We start from the raw sequence: 25756 nt of genomic DNA on the forward strand, positions 1-25756 counted from the left end.
TCAGTCAGTGAAGGGGAATAAAGCCCTTGCGGCAGGTGCTGGGTCACTCATCCCAAGCAGGAGGGGACTTTGGGGAGAGATCTGTTCTAAAAACAATAGCAGTTCCTCAAAAAGTTACACATAGCGTTAACATAGATTTGGTAATTCTACTTCTGGGTATATATCAAAAACTGCAAGCAGGAACTCAAATAGATATTTGTGCACGCATGTCCCACAGCAGCATTATTCACAATGGCCAAAAGGTGAAGACAACCCAGATGTCCATCAGCGGATGAATGGATGAACAAAATGTAGTATATACATGTGGTGGAATATTACTCAGCCTTAGAATGAAGTTCTGACACGTGCTACCACATGTATGAACCTTGAAAACATGTTAAGTGAAATAAGCCAGTCACAAAAGGACAAATATCGTGATTCCATTCATATGAAGTACCTAGAATAGACAAATTCGTAGAGTCAGAAAGCACTGTGGTCATTGCCAAGGGCTGGGGAGAGGCCGGTGGGGAGTTACTTTTTAATGGGTACGGAGTTTTGGTTTGGGATGATGAAGAAGTTCTAGGAATGGATAGTGGCGATGGTCGCACAATACTGTGAATGCACTTAAAACGCCACTGAGTTGCACACTTTAAAAATGGTTAGCCACCCCCCCCCACCGACCCCACCATCACCACTGCTCAAAATTAACCATGACATGGGTTTTTTGTTGTTTTAAATGTTTCATTTTTTATAATTTATAAAGTTAGTCTGATAAACTTAAGAATAGCAGGAAGAATTCTGGAGCACTCAAATTTTTTGATACTAACATACTGTGTATTTTCCTGTTCTATTAAAGGATATTTCCCTAAAAACAAAAGAAATCTTCACCAACCTGGCTCCATTTTCAGAAGTTTCGGATGATGGAGAAAAGCGAGTGCTCAATTATGAGGCACTAAAGCAAAGACGATTTCCACCAGCAACAGAAAACTTCCTCTACCATCTAGCAGCCGCGGAACAAATGCTGAAAATCTGATGGTGGGACAGAATGTATCACTGATAACTGATCTAAAGCCCTAGCACCATGATTACCCATTAACTGTGTAAAATACTGGAAATAACAAAGAAAATGTTATATTTTTAATGATTTATTTGAAAGCATTGCAATTTGACCTGAAAAAGCACTGAAACACATATGAAAACACTTCCGATTTCCTCCTATCTGATTAATTTCATGCCTACTCTCAATGTTTACAAAGTGCTGTAACCACCTATATATATAACATTATAAAACAGCCTGATGTCCTGGAGTAAGAGCAGAACAGCTCTGTCAAGTCCTCCTGCAAATCACAGCAAATCTGAAAGCCTTCATTATTATAAGTTCCAGTTTGTCTCAGTGTGTAACCACAAACTAATGGTTTATTTTCAGAAAGCTGCCTGAAATTTTGCTTTGTATTCTTCTAGGAAGAACTTTAATTCCTCATGAGGAACTCTACTTTCTGAGCCAAACTACTAAGTTTTCTGCAGAACCATCTAGAAGATCATTCAAAAGACCCTGCAGTTGCACTTTCTTGTAAAAGAAATTTTTTTTCCTTAGCCTTTGAACATTTTGCCTATAGTATGAGGGTTCTGCATAGATTTTATACTTGAGTAGACAACTTAATAATCCATATTTATACTGTTGCAGAGGCAATAAGCATTTGGCAAACTTAAGCCATTAGTACTCTTTAATTAACCCAGTTGCTAGCAGTATTCTTTTGAAAAAGATGCCAGTCCTTATGTAGTAGAGTAAAAGAAGAAAGCCCATTTGGAATATAAATGTCTCTATGGCTGAAACAGCAGCCTTATGTAATTGGTGAGAGAGTGTGAGAATTACCTTCTTGTAAAGGCCAAAACCAGAGAATGTCTTCAAACAACATCAGCAAAAATAATGTGGCCACGTATGAAGGTAACCGTTCTTTGTTTAGTTAGGTAACTTTTTCATAATTGGAGACCTAAAAATTGCAAAATAAGCATGGGGGTCTAAATTATGTTCTTCTTATATGTATTCATATTAGTTATGAAAGGTTATTTTTCACTCAGTACTGTTGCCCTTAGAAATCTTACCCAGAAAAATGTTTGCAAAAAAGCTTGTCTTTATTGGATCTTTCATTTATTCCTGGTGTTAGACATTTGTTAAGGAAAAAATTTTTTAAATAGCCCCTCCTTGGGTGGGGGCAGGGGAGGATTTGAAATGAGATGATGTTTACTGAGGCAAACAATTGAAAATTAAATCTGCACTTTATGAGAATGAATACTAACATCTTTTTTGCCCTCGTTTTTTTGTATTACTCTATTAGCTAATGGTCAAAGTTGTTAAAATGACAAATTTATGATACAGAAATAAAATGAAATATTTTGATACTCAACAGTTTTAGGCATATGAAAAATTGTGCCCTCTTTCTCTAATTCTCCCCACCCCAAACAAACAAAAGAAAAAACCCTTTTTTGTCAACTGCAAACCCACCGGGGAATTATCCAAAGACCGATCTGAAAGTGAGGCAGTCTGGCCCCTTCCACCACTGGCTCAGCCCTTCTCTCTCTGCCCGGCCCTCCTCCACCCCCCACTTCCTGGAGCTGACTGTGAGGTCCATGTGCCTTCTCTGAAAAGATGCTCTCACATTACTACTCAGTTATCTGTCAGTGGCTGAACCTCCACTTGGAGCCGTTACACATTTTGTTAAGTTTGCTTAGTATAAGCCTGTGGCTACATGGAGCTGACTGATTGATAGATCACTTTTACTGATTTTGTCCTTTTAGGCTGTTGTGAAACATCTTTTACCCAATTTGGAGATAACCGTCATTGTGGCCTAGGGAAAACGGAAAGCCACAGGTGCATTCTTAGATGACCTGGGGCAGGGTGTGTTGGAAACAGCCCTCCATCCAGTACGCATACGTTTGGGTACCTACTCTACGCCGTGGACTGCGTATCCTGGGGCTTCCTTGGTGCCCAAGACAACAGTTCCTGCTCTCAAGGTGCACAGTCTGTGGGCACATAGGTTCAGCAAACAGGGGATTGCATGCGGTGTGGCAAGTGCTAGGCATGATACGAGCGCTATGGGAGCACATTGGAAGGGCACCTAATTCAGTACTGTGAATCCTGGAAGGCTTCCTGGAGAAGAGTGATTGACATCCAAGTCGGACCTGAAGCACAGGGAGGAGTTAGCCCAGAACAGAGGGAACAGCCGGTGGGAAGGCCAGAGAAGAGAGACCACAGCACATCTGAGGAACTGGATGTCAGTCCAGAGTGAGGAGAGGGAGTGGCAAGAGATGAATAAGGTAAAGGCTCCTGCCTGCCACGGCGAGGAATTTGGACTTGATCCTGATGTGCTGGGAAGCCATTTAAGGCTTTTAAGCAGGTGTGGTTTAGAAGAGCGGGCTGGAGATGGACTGACGAGCGACACCAGCAGGGGATATGCTGTTGGGCTGGGCAGTGGATGCGGAGGGGTGAGTTCTAGAGACTTAGTAGACTCAGCCCAATGGTGCTGAATGGGGTAGGGCGATGGGGGAGTAAGGCTGAGGCCAGTGATCCTGTCTGACGAAACTGGTACGCGGTGGTGCCATTTCCCGAGGTTGGGAGGGAAAGATGGTCTCAAGTGGACATCCAGATGGCAAAGCGCAGGGGGCCGCTGGACGTGGGCCTGTTGGGCAGGGGAGAGCAAGCCCCACGACAGGCCTGCACAGGGGGCAGTGGCAGTATGAGCAGCATCTGGGGGGGCACGGATGACAGCAGTCTCAGCAGTGGAGGGCGGGGTGGAAACAGTGAGGGTAGAAAACTCTTTGAAAAAGTCTGGCTACAAAGGGAGGGTTTTGCTTTTTTCATGAAGCAGGTGACTCAAGCAGTTGAAATGCTACTGAGAAGGAACAGAGGGGGGGAGGCTGGAGCCAGAGGAGCAGTGGAGGCTGCAGAGCAAAGGCCCTGAAGAAACAGGAAGGGTCGGGCTCAAGCCCAGGACACAGCTGACTTTGCACGGAGGAGGGGAGGCCGGGCGTGTGTGGAGGTAGGTCAGCAGGTTTGGTGCCAGGAGGCCAATAGCCTTGGCTTTCACAGTGGAGGAGGAGACAGGGTCACCTGCCAGTGAGGAGAAAGAAGGAGCTGGGCAGCAGCTGGCAAAGATTTTAAGCAGCTGTCCAACAGGAGTAAGCTGAGAAGGGAAACAGGATTGCTTTGGGGGTTGGAGGCCTTCATTGGCTCCCCACATATACACCTCGAGATGGGCCATCAGTTTAATACCTGTGCCTTGGGCACATGGGCATTGGTGGACCTTTCTCCTTTGTTTTCCAATACTCAACTTTAGAAAAGTTTATTAGTTCACAGTATCCTTTCACAGGCTGACGAATAGAAAACTGAATCTTATATCACACATGCATCCCCTCAGCAACCCCGTGTGGTGGGTTAGACAGGACAGCCCCCGTTTCTCTCCTTCCACCCAAGCTTGTTTAACCCTAGGCACGATCAGCCTCAAACAGTCTTGGCATGTGTAATCGGAAGCCATCCTGTTGGCGCAGACACCTCTGGGGGTTCCAGGACACTTGTGGCAGGGCTGTCCAAACTGAAACCTTGGAGGAAGGTTTTCACGCAGGTACCAAACAAATTCACCTAAAACTCACCCCTACACCCCTCTGTTATAGAAGAGTTCTGTTTCTTCTGTTGCAGATTGAATTTCCTTTTCAAGCTCACTGCACTGTATCTAAAACACAAAGTTAAATTCTTAATATTCACATTAAGACGTTTTCTTGCCTTAGAAGCCAAGTTTAAAAATAAAACAACACAATTTCAGAAAGCATCTATTTCACATAACCTTTTCAGTGATGTCTAATCTATAACAAAAAGACATTAACCTAACTTCTTAAAAACTTTCTTATGGAAAATTTCAAATATAAACAAATGCTGTGGCCCATGTAATGTCCAAGGAGGTGCCCTGGGCAGGGGCCTGGCAGAATCCCTCTTAGCCTTGGGCTCTCTCTGCAAACCACCCTAGGCAGGACAGGACCACCATTCAGCTACGTCATGCCCACCTTGGACCAACAAGGTATTTTAAAAGTCCAGCAAATGCCAAGACTTGCTTGGTGGGGTTTGGGGACAGGGGGGTGACAGCAACAAGCATTTGAAATGTGCAGCCAAGAAATGCTAGAAATCGATATCTACTACATCAGTAATGTCCTTGATACCAGCAACAAGGCTTTGCAGAGGTACTATGATCATCATCTGTCTTTAATAGAAACTAAGCCTCAGAGCGTTTAAGCAGATTGACCAGGGTCATGGAAGAGCTGGGAATCTGAGTGCAGGCAGTCCGCCGCACTATAGGTCATAATACACCCTGGTCTACAGAACAGCAGCCGCTAGCTGCACGTGAGCACGTAAGATTAAATTAAACTAGATTAAAAACTCAGTTCTTCAGTCACACTAGCCACGTTTCAAGTGCTCAACAGCCGGCTACACACATTGTGATTAAGCGGCTACATGTGATAAGCGACTACACACATTGGACAACACAGATATAAAACATTTCCCTCACTGCGGGAAGTTCCATTGGGTGGGGTGTCGCTACAGTATATTATGAGGTATTTAAAATATCTCAAAGGTTTTTTTTTTAACGTCCCAGAAAAATGCTTCAGATATACAGTTAAGAAAAACAGAATCCAAAACTGTACAAGTGACCTGGGAGATGGGATTATGCATAAATAATGTTACTTTGTTGTATACTTTTGTAAATTTCGCAGATTTTTTTCGGAGAATAATTTATTTCACTCTGATAACGAGGGGAAGAAAGAGTTACACATAGATTTTTAGAGGCAGTCGAAGGGGGACACTTACCCGCCCAATCTGTGGGAATATACTAAAAGAAACTGGCACCATCAGTCCCATGACAAGAATAGTACAAGAAAGCTTTAGGGTCCACAGTGACCATGGACACTGCAGGAAAAACTGGGTCCTGTAAGAGACAAGGTAGCAGGGCTTTTTTTAGAGGCCGGCCCTCTGCTCGAATGGTGTCCAATTGTCTTGCCAGCAGCTGCAGGCCCGGACTTGGTTCCCACTTGCCCCACAAACAGGCGATACTAGCAGCTGCACCCACAGAGCGCTCACTACGCGTCAGGCCCGGGTCAAGCACTTCACACGCATTTGCTCATTAGATCCTCCCATGACCCTATGAGGTTTGTATTATCATCATCCCCTTCACACGAACAAGAGGCTGCAGCCACAGACCGTGTAAGTCCCTTGTCAAAAATCTCCAAATTCTTAAAAGTGAGAGGTCAGATTCTAGAGCCTGTGCTCTCCCCTGGGCTACACTGACACGGATGTGACATTCTGACCATGACCTTTGAGAGTGTGGGAAGAAGGTGCAAGAAGCCCAGCCTGGGAGTCAGAGACCTGGGGTCCTGGGGTCCGGCTGGGGCTCGGCCACTGACAGACTGTGTGCTCCTGGGCAAGTCACTTTCCCCTTCTGAGCCTTGAGTTTTTTCAGATGCAAAATGAAAGGGTTGAGTCGGAAGAGCCACGGTGGTCACTCCAGCTTGGACACCATCATGGCTGTGGGATGACATGAGGTCCTTCCGGGCACCCAAGGCCCACTGGGAAATGAGGACCATCTCTCCTCACCAGGCAGCGGGTGCCATTGTGCAGGCCTCAGGGGACGAACCGCAGGACCCCAGCTTTTCCAGAAGCCCCCACTCTGAGGCCAGCCAGAGAGGTTCAGGAAGACCCCGACCCAACAGAAGTCCCCACACCCACCTAGCTGGATCGACCACGGGAAGTAACAGTTGGCTCTGCCCAGGACACTGCTACTTCCTGAAATGTGCTCCTCGTGTGGTCCTAGCAGGGACTTCCTAGCTCACCACCTGGACAGAGCAGACTGGTTCAGCACCAGGCAGGTGACCCCTCTTGGGCCAATAGAATCCTTCCTTGGGAGTTTGTGAACTGAGTGGAAGACATTCCCTGCCCCCAAACCCCCAGGGTTTGCTGTGTTTTTCTCTCTCATCAGGACACTGCAAGGATATGAGCTGGGAGGTGGCTGCAGTCATGTCCCTCAACATGAAGGAGCCAGTGTGTGGTGGGAGAGAAGGAAGACAACACCCACGAAGGAGAAGAGAGGACCGTCCTGCACCAGAGCTTCTGATCAGCTGCCACAGGCAACGTACCCCGACCGTACCCAATATCTAAACCAACACATCTCCCTTCTGCCCTAAGCTACTCACTGCAAGTGGGGCCTCTCATACTGGCTGATCCCAGGCTCTCCTCCTAACAGGCCATGTCTCGCTTCTCAAAAGGGATGGCAGTCTACTGATTCTGGGCCACTGAAGCTAATTTAACACATGCTTGGAATGAAGAGGGAAAAAGAGGCTTGAGCAATATTCATAGCATATCAGAGCTGGGAGAACCCGCAAGTCATCCACACTCATCAAGCAAGGAATCGAGCCTCAGCAGGTGCCGGGACATGCCCAAGGAGCAGACGTAACTGAGGACAGGGCCTGGGCGAGATTCCAGGTTTGTTGGAATTCGCACATCGGGATTTGCACATCTGCCCTAAATCAATCCTACTGTCTTAACTGTGATGAAGCGTGTTTAGAAGGAAGATACCTGAAGCAACTTATTCCCACCTCTCCAACCAGGTTCAGTATTTGACAAGTTTTATACAATTTTGATTGTTAAAATGTTTATTCCTACCCGGGGAGATGAGCGTACCTCTTACCTTTTAAAAAAGTATGAGAAGACTTCAGGGATAAAAGCTGAGGTCCCAAACAGCACAACTCTGGATGTTGCGGTGTCTTTAATGGCCTAGTGGGAATGAAAAGCAAGCAGCTTAGCACGTGGAGTGAGACAGTTTCCAGGCATCTCGCAACTCATGACAGAGGCTGGCAAACAGCAGCTCTCCCTTCTCTCTTAGAAAAACAACGCACGTGCAAAGAAGTGAAGGCAGCGCCTGACGTGCGCACGTACAGAGGATGCCTGGGGTTGGTGCCAGAGGAACCGGAGATGGGATTTACCTCCCTGACTCCACAGTGATCTCCATCACTCCCACCAACCACCCCAACTAAAATACCAGGCCAAGCAAAGGCAGCTTACAGGCAAATCCCTACTTAGAAGCAGATGGCAGTCCGTTTGATGGAAATGCTGGACTTGCCACTGAGGACCCTTCCAGACCAGGACTCTGCCACTGGCCTTCCTCTCCCGAACAGGCCCCCCCCCAGTTATTCCCACCCCTTCCAGTGGAGGAAGCCCGGCTCCGAGTGCACTGGTGTGGCATCACACCCACGTGCAACATGAATATGTCTTCCTGTATGCACCCATCTTTTGCTTGTGTAATTAACAATGTGCTATAAAATTTTATTTTGTGTAAACACGTATGTATATTTCCTACCATGTTGTCATCTTTTCTAGAATATACGTTACTCTCTATATTGAACATTTAAACATATGATTGTATGGGTTATATGCACAAAATCATGCGTACTCAAGAGCAATGTCAGAGACTTTCAAGGGAAATTTTTGACTATAGATGACACTTGCATGCGAACTGCAGAACCCAAGCCCTGGACAAGACGCAGCTCCACACACAGCACCGCTCAGCGCAAGATGGACAGGCACGCTCCCCACCGCCCCCTCCCCTGAACTCTGTTCTGTGCACTTCTGTCCTCCCATGACCCCATGACCCCATGACCCTGTGACCCTGGGCTATAGCCCGCTGTCTGGGCTCCTCTGCTGTACCCAGCGTGCCTGTTCTCTGCTTAGGACACTAATGCTCAGCTCATCCGATGCTCTGCGGGAATGTCCTTCCCCCACGAGGACACAGGGCGCCAAGGAGGGTGACTTTTAAAATAAACTTTCAGGAATACAAGATAAAGTTGTTCGACTCCAGGAGGAGAAAAGGGGCTGCTGAGCAAGCTGTGTGTCGACGTCAGTGAGGCGAGGCCAGCCTCCCTCCATCTGTCTCGTGTGGAAGAGAAGACATTCCAAACCAGACACCGGTCACGAGGAGACACTGCAAGACGCGTGACAGCTTGCAACGGAGTAGCTGACAAGGCCAGGCCAAGGAAAAGAGCACGGACTAGGCTCCTGAAATCTGATCAAAGGTGCCCCATTACAATCAGATATTGCTGGTTACGCAGTTTCTGAAACTTTAGCCAAAGAAAATAAACCTTTCGGTGACAGGGAAGTGATAAAAGAATGCTTACGCACGGTCGCAGACACTTTATTCTTAAGAGAAAGATAAACATTTAAAAAAGAGCAGACCGTCAAACCTTTCTTTTACCCTAAATTGGCCTTCATGCAAAAAAGGAAGTTTCTCTCGATGAGCTGGGCTAGGTAAGTGGGTAGCTAGCAGGGCCCGAGGCTGCCTCCCCGCCCACAGTCCCTGGAGAGGAGGGACGCTGACTGGTGAGGGTGTGGGTCTCCAGAGCCCAGCACAGCGCCCAGCAGGGAGGAGGTGCTGAGGAACAACTTGTGGATTAAACATTTGCTGTCACTCTTCTCTCCAGCTTTGTGAACAGTTCACAACAATACCCATGCCCTGCACTTAAATTTGAGTTGAAGAGAAATGCAAACATATATCCACACGAAGAGTCGTACATAAATGGTCAGAGCGGCATCACATGTAATAGCCAAAAACTGGACACAATCCAAATATCTATTGCCTGGGGAGTAGACAAGCAAAACGTGGTACAGCCATACAATGGAACACTGCTCTGCAATAAAAAGCCACACACTACTGATGCCTTAAAAGTTGGACGGACCTCAAAAGTCAAAGAATCCAGACACAAAAATATTGTATGATTCACTTGTATGACACTTCTAGAAAAGGTAAAACTATGATGATAGAAAGCAGATCAGGGGACTTCCCTGATGTCACAGTGGTTAAGAATCTGCCTGCCAATGCAGGGGACACAGGTTCGAGCCCTGGTCCGGGAAGATCCCACATGCCATGCAGCAACTAAGCCCGTGCGCCACAACTACTGAGCCTGCACTCTAGAGCCCGTGAGCCACAACTACTGAAGCCCGCGTGCCTAGAGCCCGTGCTCCACAACAAGAGAAGCCGCCGCAATGAGAAGCCCACGCACCACAACGAAGAGTAGCCCCCGCTCGCTGCAACTAGAGAAAACCCGCGTGCAGCAACGAAGACCCAACGCAGCCAAAAATAAATAAATAAATAAATTTAAAAGCAGATCAGTGTTTTCCTGGGGTTGGGGGTGGGAGGGGGAGTGACTGTACATGGGCACATGAAAAATTTTTAGGGTGATGAAAATGTTCTAAGATTGGACTGTGGTGATGGTTGCACAACTGTTTGAATTTACTAAAATTCATGAAACTGTACTCTTACAATGAACTTTATACTATGTAAATTCCTCCTCAATAAAGCTGTTTAAAGATGTCTCTTTAGGGTGATTCTTTTTTTGTTTTGAATTTTACTTAATTTATTTTTTATACAGCAGGTTCTTATTAGTTATCTGTTTTATACATATTAGTGTATACACGTCAGTCCCAATCTCCCAATTCATCCCACCACTACCCTACCACCACCACTTTCCCCCCTTGGTGTCCATACGTTTGTGCTCTACATCTGTGTCTCTATTTCTGCCCTGCAAACTGGTTCATCTGTACCATTTTTCTAGATTCCACATATATGCGTTAACATACAATATTTGTTTTTCTCTTTCTGGCTTACTCTGTATGACAGTCTCCAACTCCATCCACGTCTCTACAAATGACCCAATTTCGTTCCTTTTTATGGCTGAGTAATATTCCACTGTATATATGTACCACATCTTCTTTATCCATTCGTCTCTTGATGGGCTTTTAGGTTGCTTCCATGTCCTGGCTATTGCAAATAGTGCTGCAATGAACACTGGGGTGCATGTGTCTTTTTGAATTATGGTTTTCTCTGGGTATATGCCCAGTAGTGGGATTGCTGGATCATATGGTAATTTTATTTTTAGTTTTTTAAGGCACCTCCATACTGTTCTCCATAGTGGCTGTATCAATTTACATTCCCACCAACAGTGCAAGAAGGTTCCCTTTTCTTCACACCCTCCCCAGCATTTGTTGTTTGTAGCCTGTAACTGATTTCTAATCTCATAGCACTGTGGCCGGAAAAGATGCTTGATATGATTTCAATTTTCTTAAATTTACTGAGGCTTGATTTGTGACCCAAGATGTGATCTATCCTGGAGAATGTTCCATGTGCACTTGAGAAGAAAGTGTAATCTGCTGTTTTTGGATGGAATGTCCTATAAATATCAATTAAATCTATATGGTCTATTGTGTCATTTAAAGCTTGTTTCCTCATTAATTTTCTGTCTGAATGATCTGTCCATTGGTGTAAGTGAGGTGTTAAAGTCCCCCACTATTATTTTGTTACTGTCGATTTCCTCTTTTATAGCTGTTAGCAGTTATCTTATGTATTGAGGTGCTCCTATGTTGGGTGCATATATAATTGTTATATCTTCTTCTTGGATTGATCCCTTGATCATAATGTAGTGTCCTTCCTTGTCTCTTGTAACATTCTTTATTTTAAAGTCTATTTTATCTGATATGAGTACTGCTACTCCAGCTTTCTTTTGATTTCCATTTGCATGGAATATCTTTTTCCATCCCCTCACTTTCAGTCTGTATGTGTCCCTAGGTCTGAAGTGGGTCTCTTGTAGACAGCATATATATGGGTCTTTTTTTTTGTATCCATTCAGCGAGCCTGTCTTTTGGTTGGAGCACTTAATCCATTCACACTGAAGGTAATTATCGATATGTATGTTCCTATGACCATTTTCTTAATTGTTATGGGTTTGTTTTTGTAGGTCCTTTTCTTCTCTTGTGTTTCTCACTTAGAGAAATTCCTTTAGCATTTGTTGTAGAGCTGGTTTGGTGGTGCTGAATTCTCTTAGCTTTTGCTTGTCCGTAAAGCTTTTGATTTCTCCGTCGAGTCTGAATGAGGTCCTTGCCGGGTAGCATAATCTTGGTTGTAGGTTCTTCCCTTTCATCATTTTCAATATGTTGTGCCACTCCCTTCTGGCTTGTAGAGTTTCTGCTGAGAAATCAGCTGTTAACCTTATGGGAGTTCCCCTGTATGTTATTTGTCATTTTTCCCTTCTTGCTTTCAATAATTTTTCTTTGTCTTCAATTTTTGTCAATTTGATTACTATGTGTCTCGGTGTGTTTCTCCTTGGGTTTCTCCTGCCTGGGAATCTCTGTGCTTCCTGAACTTGGGTGGCTATTTCCTTTCCCATGTTAGGGAAGTTTTCAACTATAATCTCTTCAAATATTTTCTCGGGTCCTTTCTCTCTCTCTTCTCCTTCTGGGACCCCTATCATGCGAATGTTGTTGTGTTTAATGTTGTCCCAGAGGTCTCTTAGGCTGTCTTCATTTCTTTTCATTCTTTTTTCTTTATTCTGTTCTGCAGCAGTGAATTCCACCATTCTGTCTTCCAGGTCACTTACCCATTCTCTGCCTCAGTTATTCTGCTATTGATTCCTTCTAGTGTATTTTTCATTTCAGTTATTGTATTGCTCATCTATGCTTGTTTGTTCTCTAATTCTTCTAGGTGTTTGTTCTTTAATTCTTCTAGGTCTTTGTTAAACATTTCTTGCATCTTCTCAATCTTTGCCTCCATTCTTTTTCTGAGGTCCTGGATCATCTTCATTATCATTATTCTGAATTCGTTTTCTGGAAGGTTGCCTATCTCCACTTCATTTAGTTGTTTTTCTGGGGTTTTGTCTTGCTCCTTCATCTGGCACCAAGTCCTCTGCCTTTTCATTTTGTCTATCTTTCTGTGAATGTGGTTTTCCTTCCACAGGCTGCAGAACTGTAGTTCTTCTTGCTTCTGCTGTCTGCCCTCTGGTGGACCGTTTACGGTAGATTCTTAAACATAGAACCTTCATTTCCAAAACAAGGTATTTTATTTCTGGCAGCAATTTCTCTCCCGTTACTTGCAATTATGATGTCCCTGTTGTAATTCATTTAGAAAGGTGGCCACTATTTCCAGACCTGCTATTAGATGGGCTGGTGGGAATACTGTAGCATGTATCCAGTGGTTTACAATTCAGCTTTGTAAATCGGTGACAGGATTTAGAGTAACATGTTTCATGAGCCAAATAATGATGTATTTACCAATCGACTGAGAGGCCATCTTATCTGACCACCTCTCCCACCAGCATTCTGGGCAGAAGGAAGTCAAGCTGCCTCAGGGAGCCCCCTTGAACGCAGACACTGTGAGAAACCCAGCTACTCCCTTTGCTTTGTGAGCAACTGCCTCATGTTACAGTTCTTTAGCTAAAGTCACCTCACAGAGATCAAAAAAGATCTCACTTCCTGAAAGGTATTTTTTTTCTTTTAAGTCTATACCCAAAATGAAACCATAGACTACTGCAGGTTCTTTGAGCTGAATGCAGACAGAAGCTACTGTGTTGAATTGAGCAAAAGAATAAACTATTTAACAATAAGAAGTCTTAGAAATGGAGGCCTTTTAGAGGAGTTTTAGGTCAGAGCATTGGATTTCCTCAGGCCATTCTTGACAGCAGACTGGTCCTTAAAGATGAAGACTCTAAGAAAATCCACTGGGAGATGGACACGGAGGGCTTCTCTTAAACCCAGAGACAGTGTCCACTGACTTCCCCGAGTACAGAGCAGGCTGGGAGGGCAGATGCTGAGCTTGGGGGACAAGATCTCACCTTCAGACAGGGGCCAAACGTTTGGCGGACGTCCATCTGTGACCCATCTTAGGGGTCAGTTTGGCTGGGATGTAGTTCCCAGGTATTTAATCAAACACAACCGAGGTGTTGCTGTGGGGGTGTTTTGTAGATGTGATTAACATCTATAATCAGTTGACTTTAGGTAAAGGAGATTGATTACCCTCCATAGGGTGGATAGACCTCATCCAATCAGTTGGAAAGCCTTCAGAGCAAAATCTGAGGTTTCCCAAAGAAGAAATTCTACCTCAAGACCACAGCATCAGCTCCTGACTTTCCAGCTTTCAGGCCTGCCCTACACATACCCAGTGCAAAAACTGCACAAGCCAATTATTTAAAATAAATGTCTTACTATATATATAGATAGGTGATAGATAGATAGGCAGATATCCTATTGGTTCTGTTTCTCTGGAGAACCCAGACTAACGCATCACCTTTTAAACATCAGGGTGGGGCTTCCCTGGTGGCACAGTGGTTATGAATCCGCCTGCCAATGCAGGGGACACGGGCTTGAGCCCTGGTCCGGGAAGATCTCACATGCCGCGGAGCAACTAAGCCTGTACGCCACAACTACTGAGCCTGAGCTCTAGAGCCCACGAGCCACAACTACTGAGCCCTCGTGCCACAGCTACTGAAGCCCACGCACACACAGCCCGTGCTCCACAACAAGAGAAGCCACCGCAATGAGAAGCCCGCGCACCACAGAGAAGAGTAGCCCCCGCTCACCACAACTAGAGGAAGTCCGCGCGCAGCAACGAAGACCCAATGCAGCCAAAAGTAAAAAATAAATAAAATAAATAAATTTATAAAAAGAAAAAGATCTTACTGCAGAGAACAGATTAAAAATTTTTTTAAATTTAAAAAATAAACATCAGGGTACAAAATGTAAACTCTCTCTCTCAGCCTCATAAGAAAAGACAGATAAGAAAAGGTTGAAGGGAGACATGAATTTGTTACCAGCTCTCAAACAGGCAATTCAATTCTTTTCCCAAAAGGCAAGCAGCTTACAGCTCCATCTCGTGCGTCCCCCTACCTTTGTCCCGGCTTTTCTGGAATAGCCTATGACACTGCCTTCCTTGTCCATGACCTCAATCCCTCGCAGGGGCTCCAAACTTCTCGATGCAACCACATTCAGTCCACTGAGTTGGGCTGTAGATGTAAAGAAGAAAACACACAACAGAGAGGTAAGTGTCGGTCCAATAAAGCAACATCTTTTCCAGTGTCACGCCTGTTTCTTTGATGGTTGCACTTCCTGATCCTTGGGTGGTACTGGGCCAACCAAGCTCTCCTCTGGGCTGTGGGGTAGGGTCAGAACTGCTGGGCTCTCAGTCTTGGATCCTGACCACAAACCAGCACCAGGTTCTGACACCCCTGACAGGATTGCCGGAGAAAACCTGGGGTCCTTGAAATACGCCTACCTGCTTTGCTGAAGCTGGTTTTTTTTTTTTTTTTTTAATGTTTCTTTGGCCGCGCCACGTGGAAGGTGGGATCTTAGTTCCCTGACCAGGGATCGAACCTGTGCCCCCTGCAGTGGAAGCGCAGTCTTAACCACTGGACCACCGGGGAAGTCCCTACTGAAGCTGGTTTGACCAAGTTTCCGTAACATAATTTCCCAAAGTTTACCACTGACATAATTCTGCTAACTCTTCAAGCTGCTATGATTCCCAAACCCAAATGTGGAGCGTGAACTAGTGAACTTGCAGGCTGGCAAACTTAAAACAGTTGGTTAATATCTCTGTCACTCCCTTGGAGTCAGACCACTGGGTTGGAATCCCCTAGACCACCACTTTCTCCCTGTGAAACCCCAGAAAAGTTCCCTAACCTCCCCTTGACTCAGTCTCCTCATCTGTAAATGGGAATAATAATATTACCTACCCCTAAGTTGTTGTCAAGATTATACGAAATAATACATGGATAGGGCTTGTACAGAGTCTTTCAAATGTAATTTGTGTTTCTAGGTTTGTGTTCACCCTGGGACAACTAAAGAGGTATCTACAGAGACAAGTGTCACCTCCCAAACCAAAGACCTAACTTGGGCCTGGGGGCACCGGCAAGATGCAAACAGAGGCCCTCATCAGCCACAGGGACTTGGATATCCCTGAAGATGGAGGGAGGCTCCCTGCTTACCGAGAATGATGACAGGAATGACGTTTCTGCTCAAAACGCTATTCAGTGAAAATCTTACTTGGAGCAAACGAGGGAATAACTAGAAAATAAGAGAGAAAAATCATTACTGCATGGGACCAGCAGAGAGCTAGTGTCAACTTACTTCCTGTTACAGGTAAGACCCCTGCAAGTGCTCTCCGTGTATTTCTTGTTTTAATTCCTGCAACACTGACGTGTTCTCCCTGATCATCAGAGGAACTCTTGGAGACTTAAGAGAGGCTAAAGAACTTGTCCAGAGTCACTAAGCCATTAAGAATTTGAGCCAAGATGTGAACCCAGGCTTACCGGACTCTGAAATCTAGATTTTCTCCCATTAGTGTCCTGACATCTAAAGCAATACACAATTTGTGTAACATATTTATAAACATGAATAAATTTTTTTTTTTTTCCTTTGGCTGTGCCGCGCTGCATGTGGGATCTTAGTTTCCTGACCAGGAATCGAACCCACAGCTCCTGCAGTGGAAGCGCAGAGTCTTAACCACTGGACCACCAGGGAAGTCCCCTGAATTAATTGTTTTTAAAGATAACAGTACTGAGTCCATGCCTAGAAACGTGGAAAATAATCACACAATTTTGGGGTGATAGGATTACAGATGACTTTTATTTTCTTCTTTATGTCTTAATCACACTTTCTAAATTAAATTAGAACGTAAAATTTTCATTCTGAGGAATAAAAAAGATTTGACAGATTTTTAAAATACATACTCCAAAAAAGGTAGAAGAAGCAATCACTCCTGCTCCTAGTAATATACTCTCATGGGGGCGACGATCCTAGGGAAAAACAAAAGTTCATATTTAGCAAATACCAGAGTTTTACCCAGGAAAGATAATTAAAACAAACACACAAAATCGCCAAAAGAAACAATATGAAATTGCATACCCTGTGGGCCTCATAATACTCACATAACTTGCATTTCCATTGACAATGTTGAAGACTGTACTGTAGGTGTAGAAGGAAACCTGCAGGAAGGCAGAGGCTAACATGTCACATTTTGGTTTCAAGCACAAAAAAATTCAATAATTATGAAATAGAGTTGCTACCTGAGGTAAAATCATGGACTTTAGACTTTTTACTGGCAGCACTGACAGAAATACCTGTAAAGAAAATAAAGCAGATACGGACTACTATATATATTATAAAATAAACAGATAAACAACAAGGACCTACTGTGTAGCACAGGGAACTAGATTCAATATCCTGTAATAACCTACAATGGAAAAGAATCTGAAAAAAGAATAGATATATATGTATAACTGAATCACTTTGCTGTAAACCTGAAACATTGTAAATCAACTATACTCCAATTAAAAAAATAAATAAAAAAGAAAATAAAGCAGAGTTGTGAGTGTCTGGGGATAGGGAGGGCTTGTGGAGCGAAGAACTTCCCCAGGGAGATGCAGACCTGAGACCCCAGGAGCAGGGAAAGTAGAGGAAGGTGAGATGCAGGGGGCTAGTGGGCAGTGGACAGGTGATGTTGGATGGGCACCCACGGGCACTGAGAGCCCCTGGGTGCTTCACAGTGGTCCCCATCTCCAGACAATTGAGCAGGGCAGCTAAGAAGCAGCACCTACAGGGGCAGAGGGGTGCTGTCACTTGGTGAGAGCACCTCATGAGAGCCAAGGTGGACGGCCTCGCGGGGGGCGATTCCGGTTTCCAGGGGAGGGCCTGAATGAAGGGGAGGGCTTGCGGAGAGAAGGTGACAGCCAGTGACATGGGCTTGTGCCAGGGAGCACGTCTTAACTCATCAATCTGCTCCATAGTGCTTTGCACATGCTAGGTGTTCAAAGAAAGGATTACCTTATGACACTGTGGACCCTCAAGAGGCCCTGGTGCCCGGGGGGGATATGTGGGAGTGGGGTGGGGAGTGGACAAGGGTCGGAGGTGCAGGGTCCTAACCATCTATCAGGCAGTCACGGGACAGAGGTCCAGAGCTGGAGGACACCAGCCACTGAGCTTAGGAGACGGGTGGACATCTTCCTAAACCCCCAGCTTCAGAGCGGTGAGCGGCAGCTTACTCACCATGGGCGCCGTGAAAGGCAGGAGAGCTGGCAAAAAAGACAAGAGGGTCAGTGACAGCAGAGCGGGTGGAAAACCAACCACCCAAAAACCTCTTCTCAGGCCGAATGAAGGCACAGACGTCAAAGGGTACTTTTTACACATGCTTTTTTGTTCCTAATAAAAATAATAGCTGTGCATGTGGCAGAACTTTAAATCAGCACAGCAGTTAGATCTGACCAGGCTCCTGCTCACTGAAGGTAAGTGGTCACTTGTTCCAAGTCCTTGTTCACCCTTCCACATGAATTCAATACATCTGTGACACTGTGACTTATAATAATAAGACATGTATACTTGCTCTTCCTCTCTGTTCCTGGCACACAGCCTAAAACCCTTGAAATGTCCTAAGTGAGAAGGGCGACGAAGGTGAAAGGAGTGTCTCTTATTCTTCATAACAAGCCCCTTTCAACCACAACTGAGATAATGTCAATGCAGTGACCTTGGGAAAGCACCTAAGGAAGGGGGTTGGTTGCCAGGGGGACCAACCACTTGACTAGAGGGAGGCAAGGTTTTCTAAAGGTTACAAACCACTCTGAAAATTGATTAGAATCAACTCACCTGCAGGTCGAAAAGGACCAGGGATCAGCTTGCTATTGTCAGGATGCACTGTTGACTTCAGAAGGGTAAACACAAAGGTGAGTCTGATGTGTGGTTTTGTTATCTTACGCTAAAAATTAGGACGGGGCTGAAACTTACGAGACTTCTCTTCCAAGCTTCTTGTATCTAAAAAGAGAAAAACCAAGCAATAGCTTTTAAAGGTGGCTTAGCAGCCAGAATATCTCCTCTACAGTCTCATTTCTGGTGCCACCTTTGCTCCACTTTTCAGAGACTGGAGGGCAAACTGTTCTCTACCACACGGACCGAACAAATCAAAACAAGTGAATCAAATGAATCAAACAAATGAACTGACAGGAAGCAAAGAGAAGATCCACATGAAAATGACCAAAACATTAAAAAGCCCGAAGTCTCTAACCTGGGAGAGTCCAACACCTAACTCGTCCCTCGGGTGAGTCCCCGAATGCCGCCAGCCTCCCCTGGCTCAGAGCAGAGTGGCCTGTGTGCAGACCACGCCATTAGCCAAGTCACTTGTAACAGAGCCAGGCTGTGAGCTCAGAGGCCCCAACAAGTTCTTAGAAAAACCAAGTTAAACGTGTGAGCTTTCCGCAGGCTGCCTGGAGCGACTGATGTCTGCGGCCTCCAGAAAGCCCCGTACACTGCAAGGTAGATAACAAACACTTGGTTTGAGTCTTTGGGCAGGACTATCACCTCACTGCCTCTAGTAGGAAGTAGCTTCTGACTCCGGAGGCCTGCCTGGGTTCTGGAATTTGCCATGGGGCTCCAGGAATCAGCTACAGAGAATCCTCACAACAGATACTGCAACTGCAAATATCTGTTGCACAGGAGGAACCCTATACCTTCTTAATACCAGCTCCTAACACTAGTAACTAATATTAATCTGGTTTATGAGAAGGAATCCTGCCTACATTTAAAAAGCTAACCCAACTGGGCAGTGTTAACAATGGCAAAATCCCACCTGATTTCACACCATGCAAGTAAAATCACCTAAAGGCAACCCTACTCTGCCTTGAGCCAGGCACACCTGGGAACAAGAGCCATACCGTTTTGTCCTCCAAGTCACTTCTGGATGCATCTTCATGTGTTAACAATAGCTGCCTTGATTTTTCTATTTTTTCCTATAATCAGAGATAAGGAAATCAAGCAATGATCTCAACATTGTTCAGATTTATCCACAGATTTAAGCAGCACATGCTCACTCACACCTGATTTTAATTTTAAAGCAACGTGTAGCTAAGGCTCTGTACCCCCTGAGTTTCCATTAGATAGTCCTGTGTGTCATTCAGATTCAGACCACCCAGGTTCTTTTTTTTTTTTTTTTAATTTTTATTTATTTATTTTTTGGCCACACCTTGCGGTACGTGGGATCTTAGTTCCCCAACCAGGGACTGAACCCCCACCCCCTGCATTGGAAGCTTGGAGTCTTAACCACTGGACCACCAGGGAAGTCCCCCACCCTGCTTCTTAGACAGCTCCAGCGGCTTACCCCACTGTTGCTGCCACCTGCCCCATCCCCTCCACCAGTTCCTCTCCGACTGTCACCATCCTCCTGGCTACACAGGTCAGAAACCTGGAAGTCCCTTCTCTCTCTCTCATACCCACATCTAATCAGTTTAGTCTTATTTTCTCTCTTCTTTTTTACTTAATCTGAGAAAAAAAATTAAATAAGGAAATTTAAAAAATGATTACATACAATCCCCTCACCCAGAATTAACAACTGTGAACATTCAGTTATATTTGTTTCCAATTTTTTCCCCCAAAAGATCCATCACCCCCAGTCTCAATTTCCTCCCCATTCTATCAGAGGTAACCACTATTATGAATTCAAGGTATAAACTTCCAGCCCATTGTTTATATCTGTACATACATGAATACATGTATCCATAAAACAAATATGTAGTTTCGATTTTTTATGTTGTAATTTGCATAAATGCTGTACTATATGCATCTTGCGTTCTTTACAAAACATCATGGATACCATGTTTTTCCATTTAAGATCACACATATCGTATGTTTCCACTTCATATCATAGGTTGATGACCAGATCATCATTTTTAACAGCTGATCAGTATTCCACTGCATGAATATACTACATTATACTTCTCTATTTCCCTACTGACGGGCATTCAGCTTGTTTCTTGTTTTTCTCTATTATAAACAAGACTATACGGAACACTTGAGCACAAGGACAGGAGCATCCCTGTGGATCTGGCCCTGAGGATCATTGCTGGTGACAGGGTCTCTCCTCCTCTCCATCCCTCAGCCACACCTGGTTCAAACTCTCATCTTTCACTCAGACCGCTGAGCCATCCATCCCCTGAACTGCTCACAGTCTGGTCCCTTCTGGTTACTCACCACATGGCTAGGTACAAACCCCCCTCGTCTGAATGACACACAAGGACCTTCAAGAAGTGCCTGGTTCACCTGAATTAAAATAAAAGCCCCAGTAGGACTTCCCTGGCGGTCCAGTGGATAAGACTCTGCGCTTCCACTGCAGGGGACACAGGTTTGATCCCTGGTCAGGGAACTAAGATCCCACATGCTGTGCAGCACGGCAGAAAAAACAAAAAACAAAAAACCCTAGTAACTGGGTGACCTGGCCCACCTGGCCCACCCTCCCCCATTTCGCTTACAGTCCGCTCTTCCTGACATTTCCTCCCTGGCCCTCCCTCCCTCCCTGCCTTCTCTAAACAACCTCCCCCAATTCCTTGCTATACCTTGCCCTTAGAACCCTAGGTCAAGGTCTGCAACTAGCTTTGCCAGTCTGTCCTCCATTACCAGGGAGGTTTGTTTGGATCCCCTTTGTTACTACCTGTTAAATAGATGTCTGCTTTTATGTACCACCCTTCCAATCCAACAAGCTCATTCGCAAGGAATAAAAACATGATGATATATATGGATTCTGTTATCTCAACTGCTTTCAAAAGGGACACACAGTCTTCACGTTTCAGAATAAAATGTGAAATTCACTATCTCTGAAAACAAGAAAATACTTACAACTGAAACGACCAAATTTGTAGGATCCAATAATTCTGTCCACTGAAGAAATCTTTGAATAAAAGACTTAAGAGGGGCAAGAGCACCAGAGAGGTTAATGGCAGCAGAAAAACCAAGATACACGATAATAATAACAGTTAACATTATTTTTGAGAACCTAATAGGGCCTTCTTCTTGCAGCATCTTCTGGAATCCTCACAACATCCCCATCTTGCAGATGAGGAAACTGAGGCTTCCAAGGACTCATGAATGGATTCAAGGAAACCCAACCAGGAAATGACCCAATGGCCTGTGCTCTTAACCACTCCAATATCAAAGTGCTCTTGAGGGTTAAAAGCCCAGACTTTGGGGTCAAATGGGCCTATGTTGACACCCCATATATGACCTTGAAGCACTACCTAGAAAGGTCTCAGAATCTGTTTCTTCACCCTCCTGTGGTGGTTATAAGGCTTAACTCTAGTCATAACGAGTTAGACATAAAGACACCCCAGTGAAGGCTCAATAAAGGCAGTTCACATATGGAGAAAGCAGGCACGGTTTGCTCCCAAAAGTCCCCAAATTTTGCAGTGGTTTCAGCTTTGAGGTCTGGCTCTGCCAGGACACCTGTAGTACCCTGTCCTTCCTCAACATCCCCACCTAAGTGAACCAGGCTAGGCTCTACTTTAGGTAAAGGCTGAAAGAGAACACTCTATAACTGTGCTGTCCAATTAGCCACATGTGGCCAGGCTAAATTGAGAGTGCTGTATGTGTAAAAACATACACGGGATTTCGAAGACTTCCTACAGAAAAGGATGTAAAAAAAAAAAAAAAAAAGGATGTAAAATATCTCATTCATAATTTTCTATATCGACTACATGTTGAAATATTAATATTTATATCTTTTGGGCTAAATGCAATATATTATTAAAATTTAAATTTTAAAAGCCATGTTTTTTAACGTGGATACTAGAAAATCTGGAATTACCTATGCGGCTCCCATCCTGTCCCTACTGGACAGCGCCGCCCAGCCCCACTCTGAGATGGGGCCCAGGTTACTTTCCGGCCATGGCGGCTTCCCGCCTCCCCGAGTCTCACTGTCCGGTGGCTGAGCCTACAGACTCAGGGAAGCTGGGGCCTCCTGGGAGGACCTGTTCCTCTCCAACCTGATGCTCAGCAACAGCTTAGGCAGCGGAAGGCAGACCCCTGAGTGGTGGGGAGTGACTCCTCAGTTCGTGCGATCTGCAGGGGGATACTGTGCGACCCTCGCTAGCGAGACCTGCGGCAGAGGCCACGCACGGTAACAGCCATGGCCGTCGGCATCCGGCAAGCTTGGGTTTCCTTCGTCCCCTCCCGGGGTCTGAGATGGGAAGGCGGGTGCTGCGACCACGTGGCCTGCCCAAGGTCACCGCGGCCAGCTGCGACTCCACGCCGCGCGGCCCACGCCCTCCCCGTCCCCAGACGCGCCAGGCCCGGGCCGTACTTGGCGTTCGGTGATCCAGAAGCGCACGTTGGGCTCCATGCGGGCTGCGGCGCCGCTGCACCCTAGGAGCCGCCCGGCCCCCGCGCTTATTCCTCCTGCTGCTCCTCTTCCTGAGACCTACGAGGATCTGCCGGGAAAGGCCGCGACCGCCCGGCCCGGCGTGGAGGAGGAGCCGGGCGGCGAGCCCCGCCCCGGGCGCGCGCGTCCCCCATCCCCGCTCCCGGGGCCGCGCGCCCGCCGCTCCTCCGCATTACGCGCCCGCTGTTCCCGCGCCCGGGTCCCCGCACGCCCGCTGCTCGGCGTTACCACGCGCCAGCGCCCCGGGCCCCGCGCGCCCGCTGTTGCCGTGAGCCCACCTCTCCCACAGGTCAAGGCCTCCCACCCTTGCTCCGCCCTTTCGGGTAGCCTGGTCGCCTCCAGGCCTAGAGGGGTCACCTATGGAACCCCCAGATCACGGTACCTACCGCGAAGACCCGATCAGGTGGCGTGTGGCGCCTTCCACAGCCTCGCCCTGCGCTCCTGCAGCGTCCAACCCCCGCCCAGCACAGGCTTTTGGATATCACCCTCGAAAATCCCTTCAATTGCACCTAAAGTCCAGCGTACACGGGATCAGGGGTAGTCAGGACTCGCTACATAATTTGCGTGGCCCAGTGAAAAATGAAAACGTGGCGCCCCTTATTTAAAAAAGATTGCGAATTTTCAAAAGTCGACATCAGAGCATTAAAACAAGCCCCGGGGCCCCTCTAAGTTAAGTGTCGGGCCCTGCCGCCAGCCCGTGAAGCTGGCCCTGATGTCAGTGCACTATCTCTCTCTCTGCCCAAGGGTTTTTCCCCAGCGCCGGGGCAAATCCAGCTCCTTCTGTTGGATACCAGATCAGGTAGGGACCATTTGCAGAGAAAAACGTGCCTTCCTTCCGCCTTCCACCCCCTTCCCCAGCACTGGGGTGGGTGGGGGTTATGTGTGTTTGTGGAAGACGTGTGGATGTTCAGGGTGTTCAGGGGGCTCCTCAGGAGTCCTGGGTTGGGGACCCAGCACCATCCATTACTTGGTTGTGTGACCCTGGTCAAGTCAGTATCTCCAAATCTACCTTCTCATCTGTAAAATGATGACAGTAATTGTACCTATTTTGTTTTTGTTGTGGATCCAATGAGATAAAACATGTAAAAGCCCTAACCGTGCTGGCTCAGTCTGGGCCACTTACAGGCAGCTGGCCTTTGCCCTCCCTTGCTTTGCCTTCCCCTCTGGAAACATGAAACCAGCTTATTAGAGGCCCATGTGGCCTCTCAGCTCCCACTTTTGCTCAGCTCACTTGGCTCACTTTTCCATAGCCTTCAAGACTTCATTTCGTCCTCCAGGAAGACTTCCTTGATGCCCATAGCTGGGTAAGGTGCCCCCTCCTCACTGTTCCCCAGTGTTCTATGCCCCAGGAATGTATCTATTGTACCACAGTTTAGCACACCTGTATTATCCTGCTGGCTCTACCTGCAAGTATGTCACAGATCCAGCCCACCTGACCTGCTTCCCTCTCTGGACTGTCTAGCCTTAACAAAGGAGCCAGAGTGATCCTCTTAGAACAATTTGATGTAACTCTTCTCAAAAACATTCCTGACATTTCCCATCTCAGAATAGAATCCAAAGTCCTTAGCTTGCCCATAAAGCACCCTGGGCTCCCCATTACCATGCTTCTCCTTCACAGCTCTGGTCACATGGCCCTTCAATTCTTCACCCACCCGAAGTCCACCCTTGCCTCAGGGCCTTTGCACCTGCCATGCCCTTTGCCTAGAACCTTCTTATCCTCCTTACTCCCTCCCCTACATGTTTTATCTCATTTGATCATCAAAACCCTAAGATAGGTACAATTACAGTCCTCATTTTACAGATGAGAAAACAGACCTGGAGAGACTGACTCCCTGAAACCCTTTTAGAACACACCTGCAACACTCTGCTCTAGTCCCTTGCTCCACTTTATTGTCCTTCCAAACATCCTATATATATATTTTTTTGGCCGTGCCACAAGACATGTGGGATCTTAGTTCCCCCACCAGGGACTGAACCCGCGCCCTCTACAGTGGAAGCGTGGAGTCTTAACCACTGGACCGCCAGGGAAGTCCCCCTATGTATTTTTATTATGTTTATTCCCTCTACGATTTAAGTGCATAAAGGAAGGGGTGTGTCTTTGTTCACTCTCTTGCCTCTAAAATAGTACCTAGCATATGGTAGGAACTCCAGGATTTATTAAAATTAATAAATGCTTCCATATATTTTTTTTTAATTTGCACTTTATTTATTTATTTACTTATTTATTTATTTTTGTGGCTGTGTTGGGTCTTCGTTGCTGCGTGCGGGCTTTCTCTAGTTGTGGCGAGTGGGGGCTACTCTTCATTGCGGTGCATGGGCTTCTCTTGGGGTGGCTTCTCTTTGTTGCGGAACACGGGCTCTAGGCACACGGGCTTCTGTAGTTGTGGCACGCAGGCTCAGTAGTTGTGGCCTGCGGGCTCTAGAGCGCAGGCTCAGTAGTTGTGGCGCATGGGCTTAATTGCTCCGCAGCATGTGGGATCTTCCTGGGCCAGGGCTCAAACCCATGTCCCCTGCATTGGCAGGTGGATTCTTAACCACTGTGCCACCAGGGAAGTCCCTCCATATTTCTTTTGCCTCCTAAACTGAGTTCCTTGGAAGTGGAGCCAGCATCTTATTCATCTTTGTAGCCACTGAGTTAAATGTTCAATAAATGTTTGTTGATATAATCAGAGAAGGAAAACTAGAGTCCCACAACATAAGCTGAACCAATAAATTAATGGTGTTAAAAATGCAAG

The 25756-nt window shown here is 46.1% G+C and overlaps 2 protein-coding genes across 12 annotated transcripts in view; one reads left to right on the forward strand and one right to left on the reverse strand.

Moving 5' to 3' along the window:
• Window positions 1-2384, forward strand: part of DENND10 (DENN domain containing 10) — an 18328-nt gene extending 15944 nt beyond the window's left edge. For 4 of the 6 annotated variants that reach the window (XM_082406982.1, XM_082406980.1, XM_082406984.1 and 1 more), the window contains one exon: window positions 836-2384. In XM_082406982.1, coding sequence (XP_082263108.1) covers window positions 836-1012 — 177 coding nt within the window. In that variant the 3' untranslated portion in view covers window positions 1013-2384. The remainder of the gene's footprint in view (window positions 1-835) is intronic. The other 2 variants (XM_082406981.1, XR_014248888.1) reach the window with 2 other exon arrangements.
• The window catches only part of SFXN4 (sideroflexin 4), a gene marked incomplete at its 3' end in the record, with an annotated part of 23776 nt that extends 643 nt beyond the window's left edge, over window positions 1-23133 (reverse strand). Inside the window, exons 1-14 of one of the 6 annotated variants that reach the window (XM_082407033.1) lie at window positions 22944-23130; window positions 21485-21550; window positions 19531-19605; window positions 18608-18634; window positions 18470-18524; window positions 17876-17901; window positions 16897-16950; window positions 16759-16815; window positions 16561-16626; window positions 15817-15895; window positions 14723-14838; window positions 7707-7792; window positions 5834-5951; window positions 4304-4706 (exon numbers count right to left, since the gene is read on the reverse strand). In XM_082407033.1, coding sequence (XP_082263159.1) covers window positions 4629-4706; window positions 5834-5951; window positions 7707-7792; window positions 14723-14838; window positions 15817-15895; window positions 16561-16626; window positions 16759-16815; window positions 16897-16950; window positions 17876-17901; window positions 18470-18524; window positions 18608-18634; window positions 19531-19605; window positions 21485-21550; window positions 22944-22982 — 942 coding nt within the window. In that variant the 5' untranslated portion in view covers window positions 22983-23130. Of the gene's footprint in view, window positions 1-4303; window positions 4707-5833; window positions 5952-7706; window positions 7793-14722; window positions 14839-15816; window positions 15896-16560; window positions 16627-16758; window positions 16816-16896; window positions 16951-17875; window positions 17902-18469; window positions 18525-18607; window positions 18635-19530; window positions 19606-21484; window positions 22261-22943 lie in introns of those variants that run through there. The other 5 variants (XM_082407032.1, XM_082407031.1, XM_082407034.1 and 2 more) reach the window with 5 other exon arrangements.
• Window positions 23134-25756: the final 2623 nt, after the last annotated feature.

Source organism: Balaenoptera borealis, assembly GCF_965194805.1.
Source record: "Balaenoptera borealis genome assembly, chromosome: 10".
Lineage (NCBI taxonomy): Eukaryota > Metazoa > Chordata > Mammalia > Artiodactyla > Balaenopteridae > Balaenoptera > Balaenoptera borealis.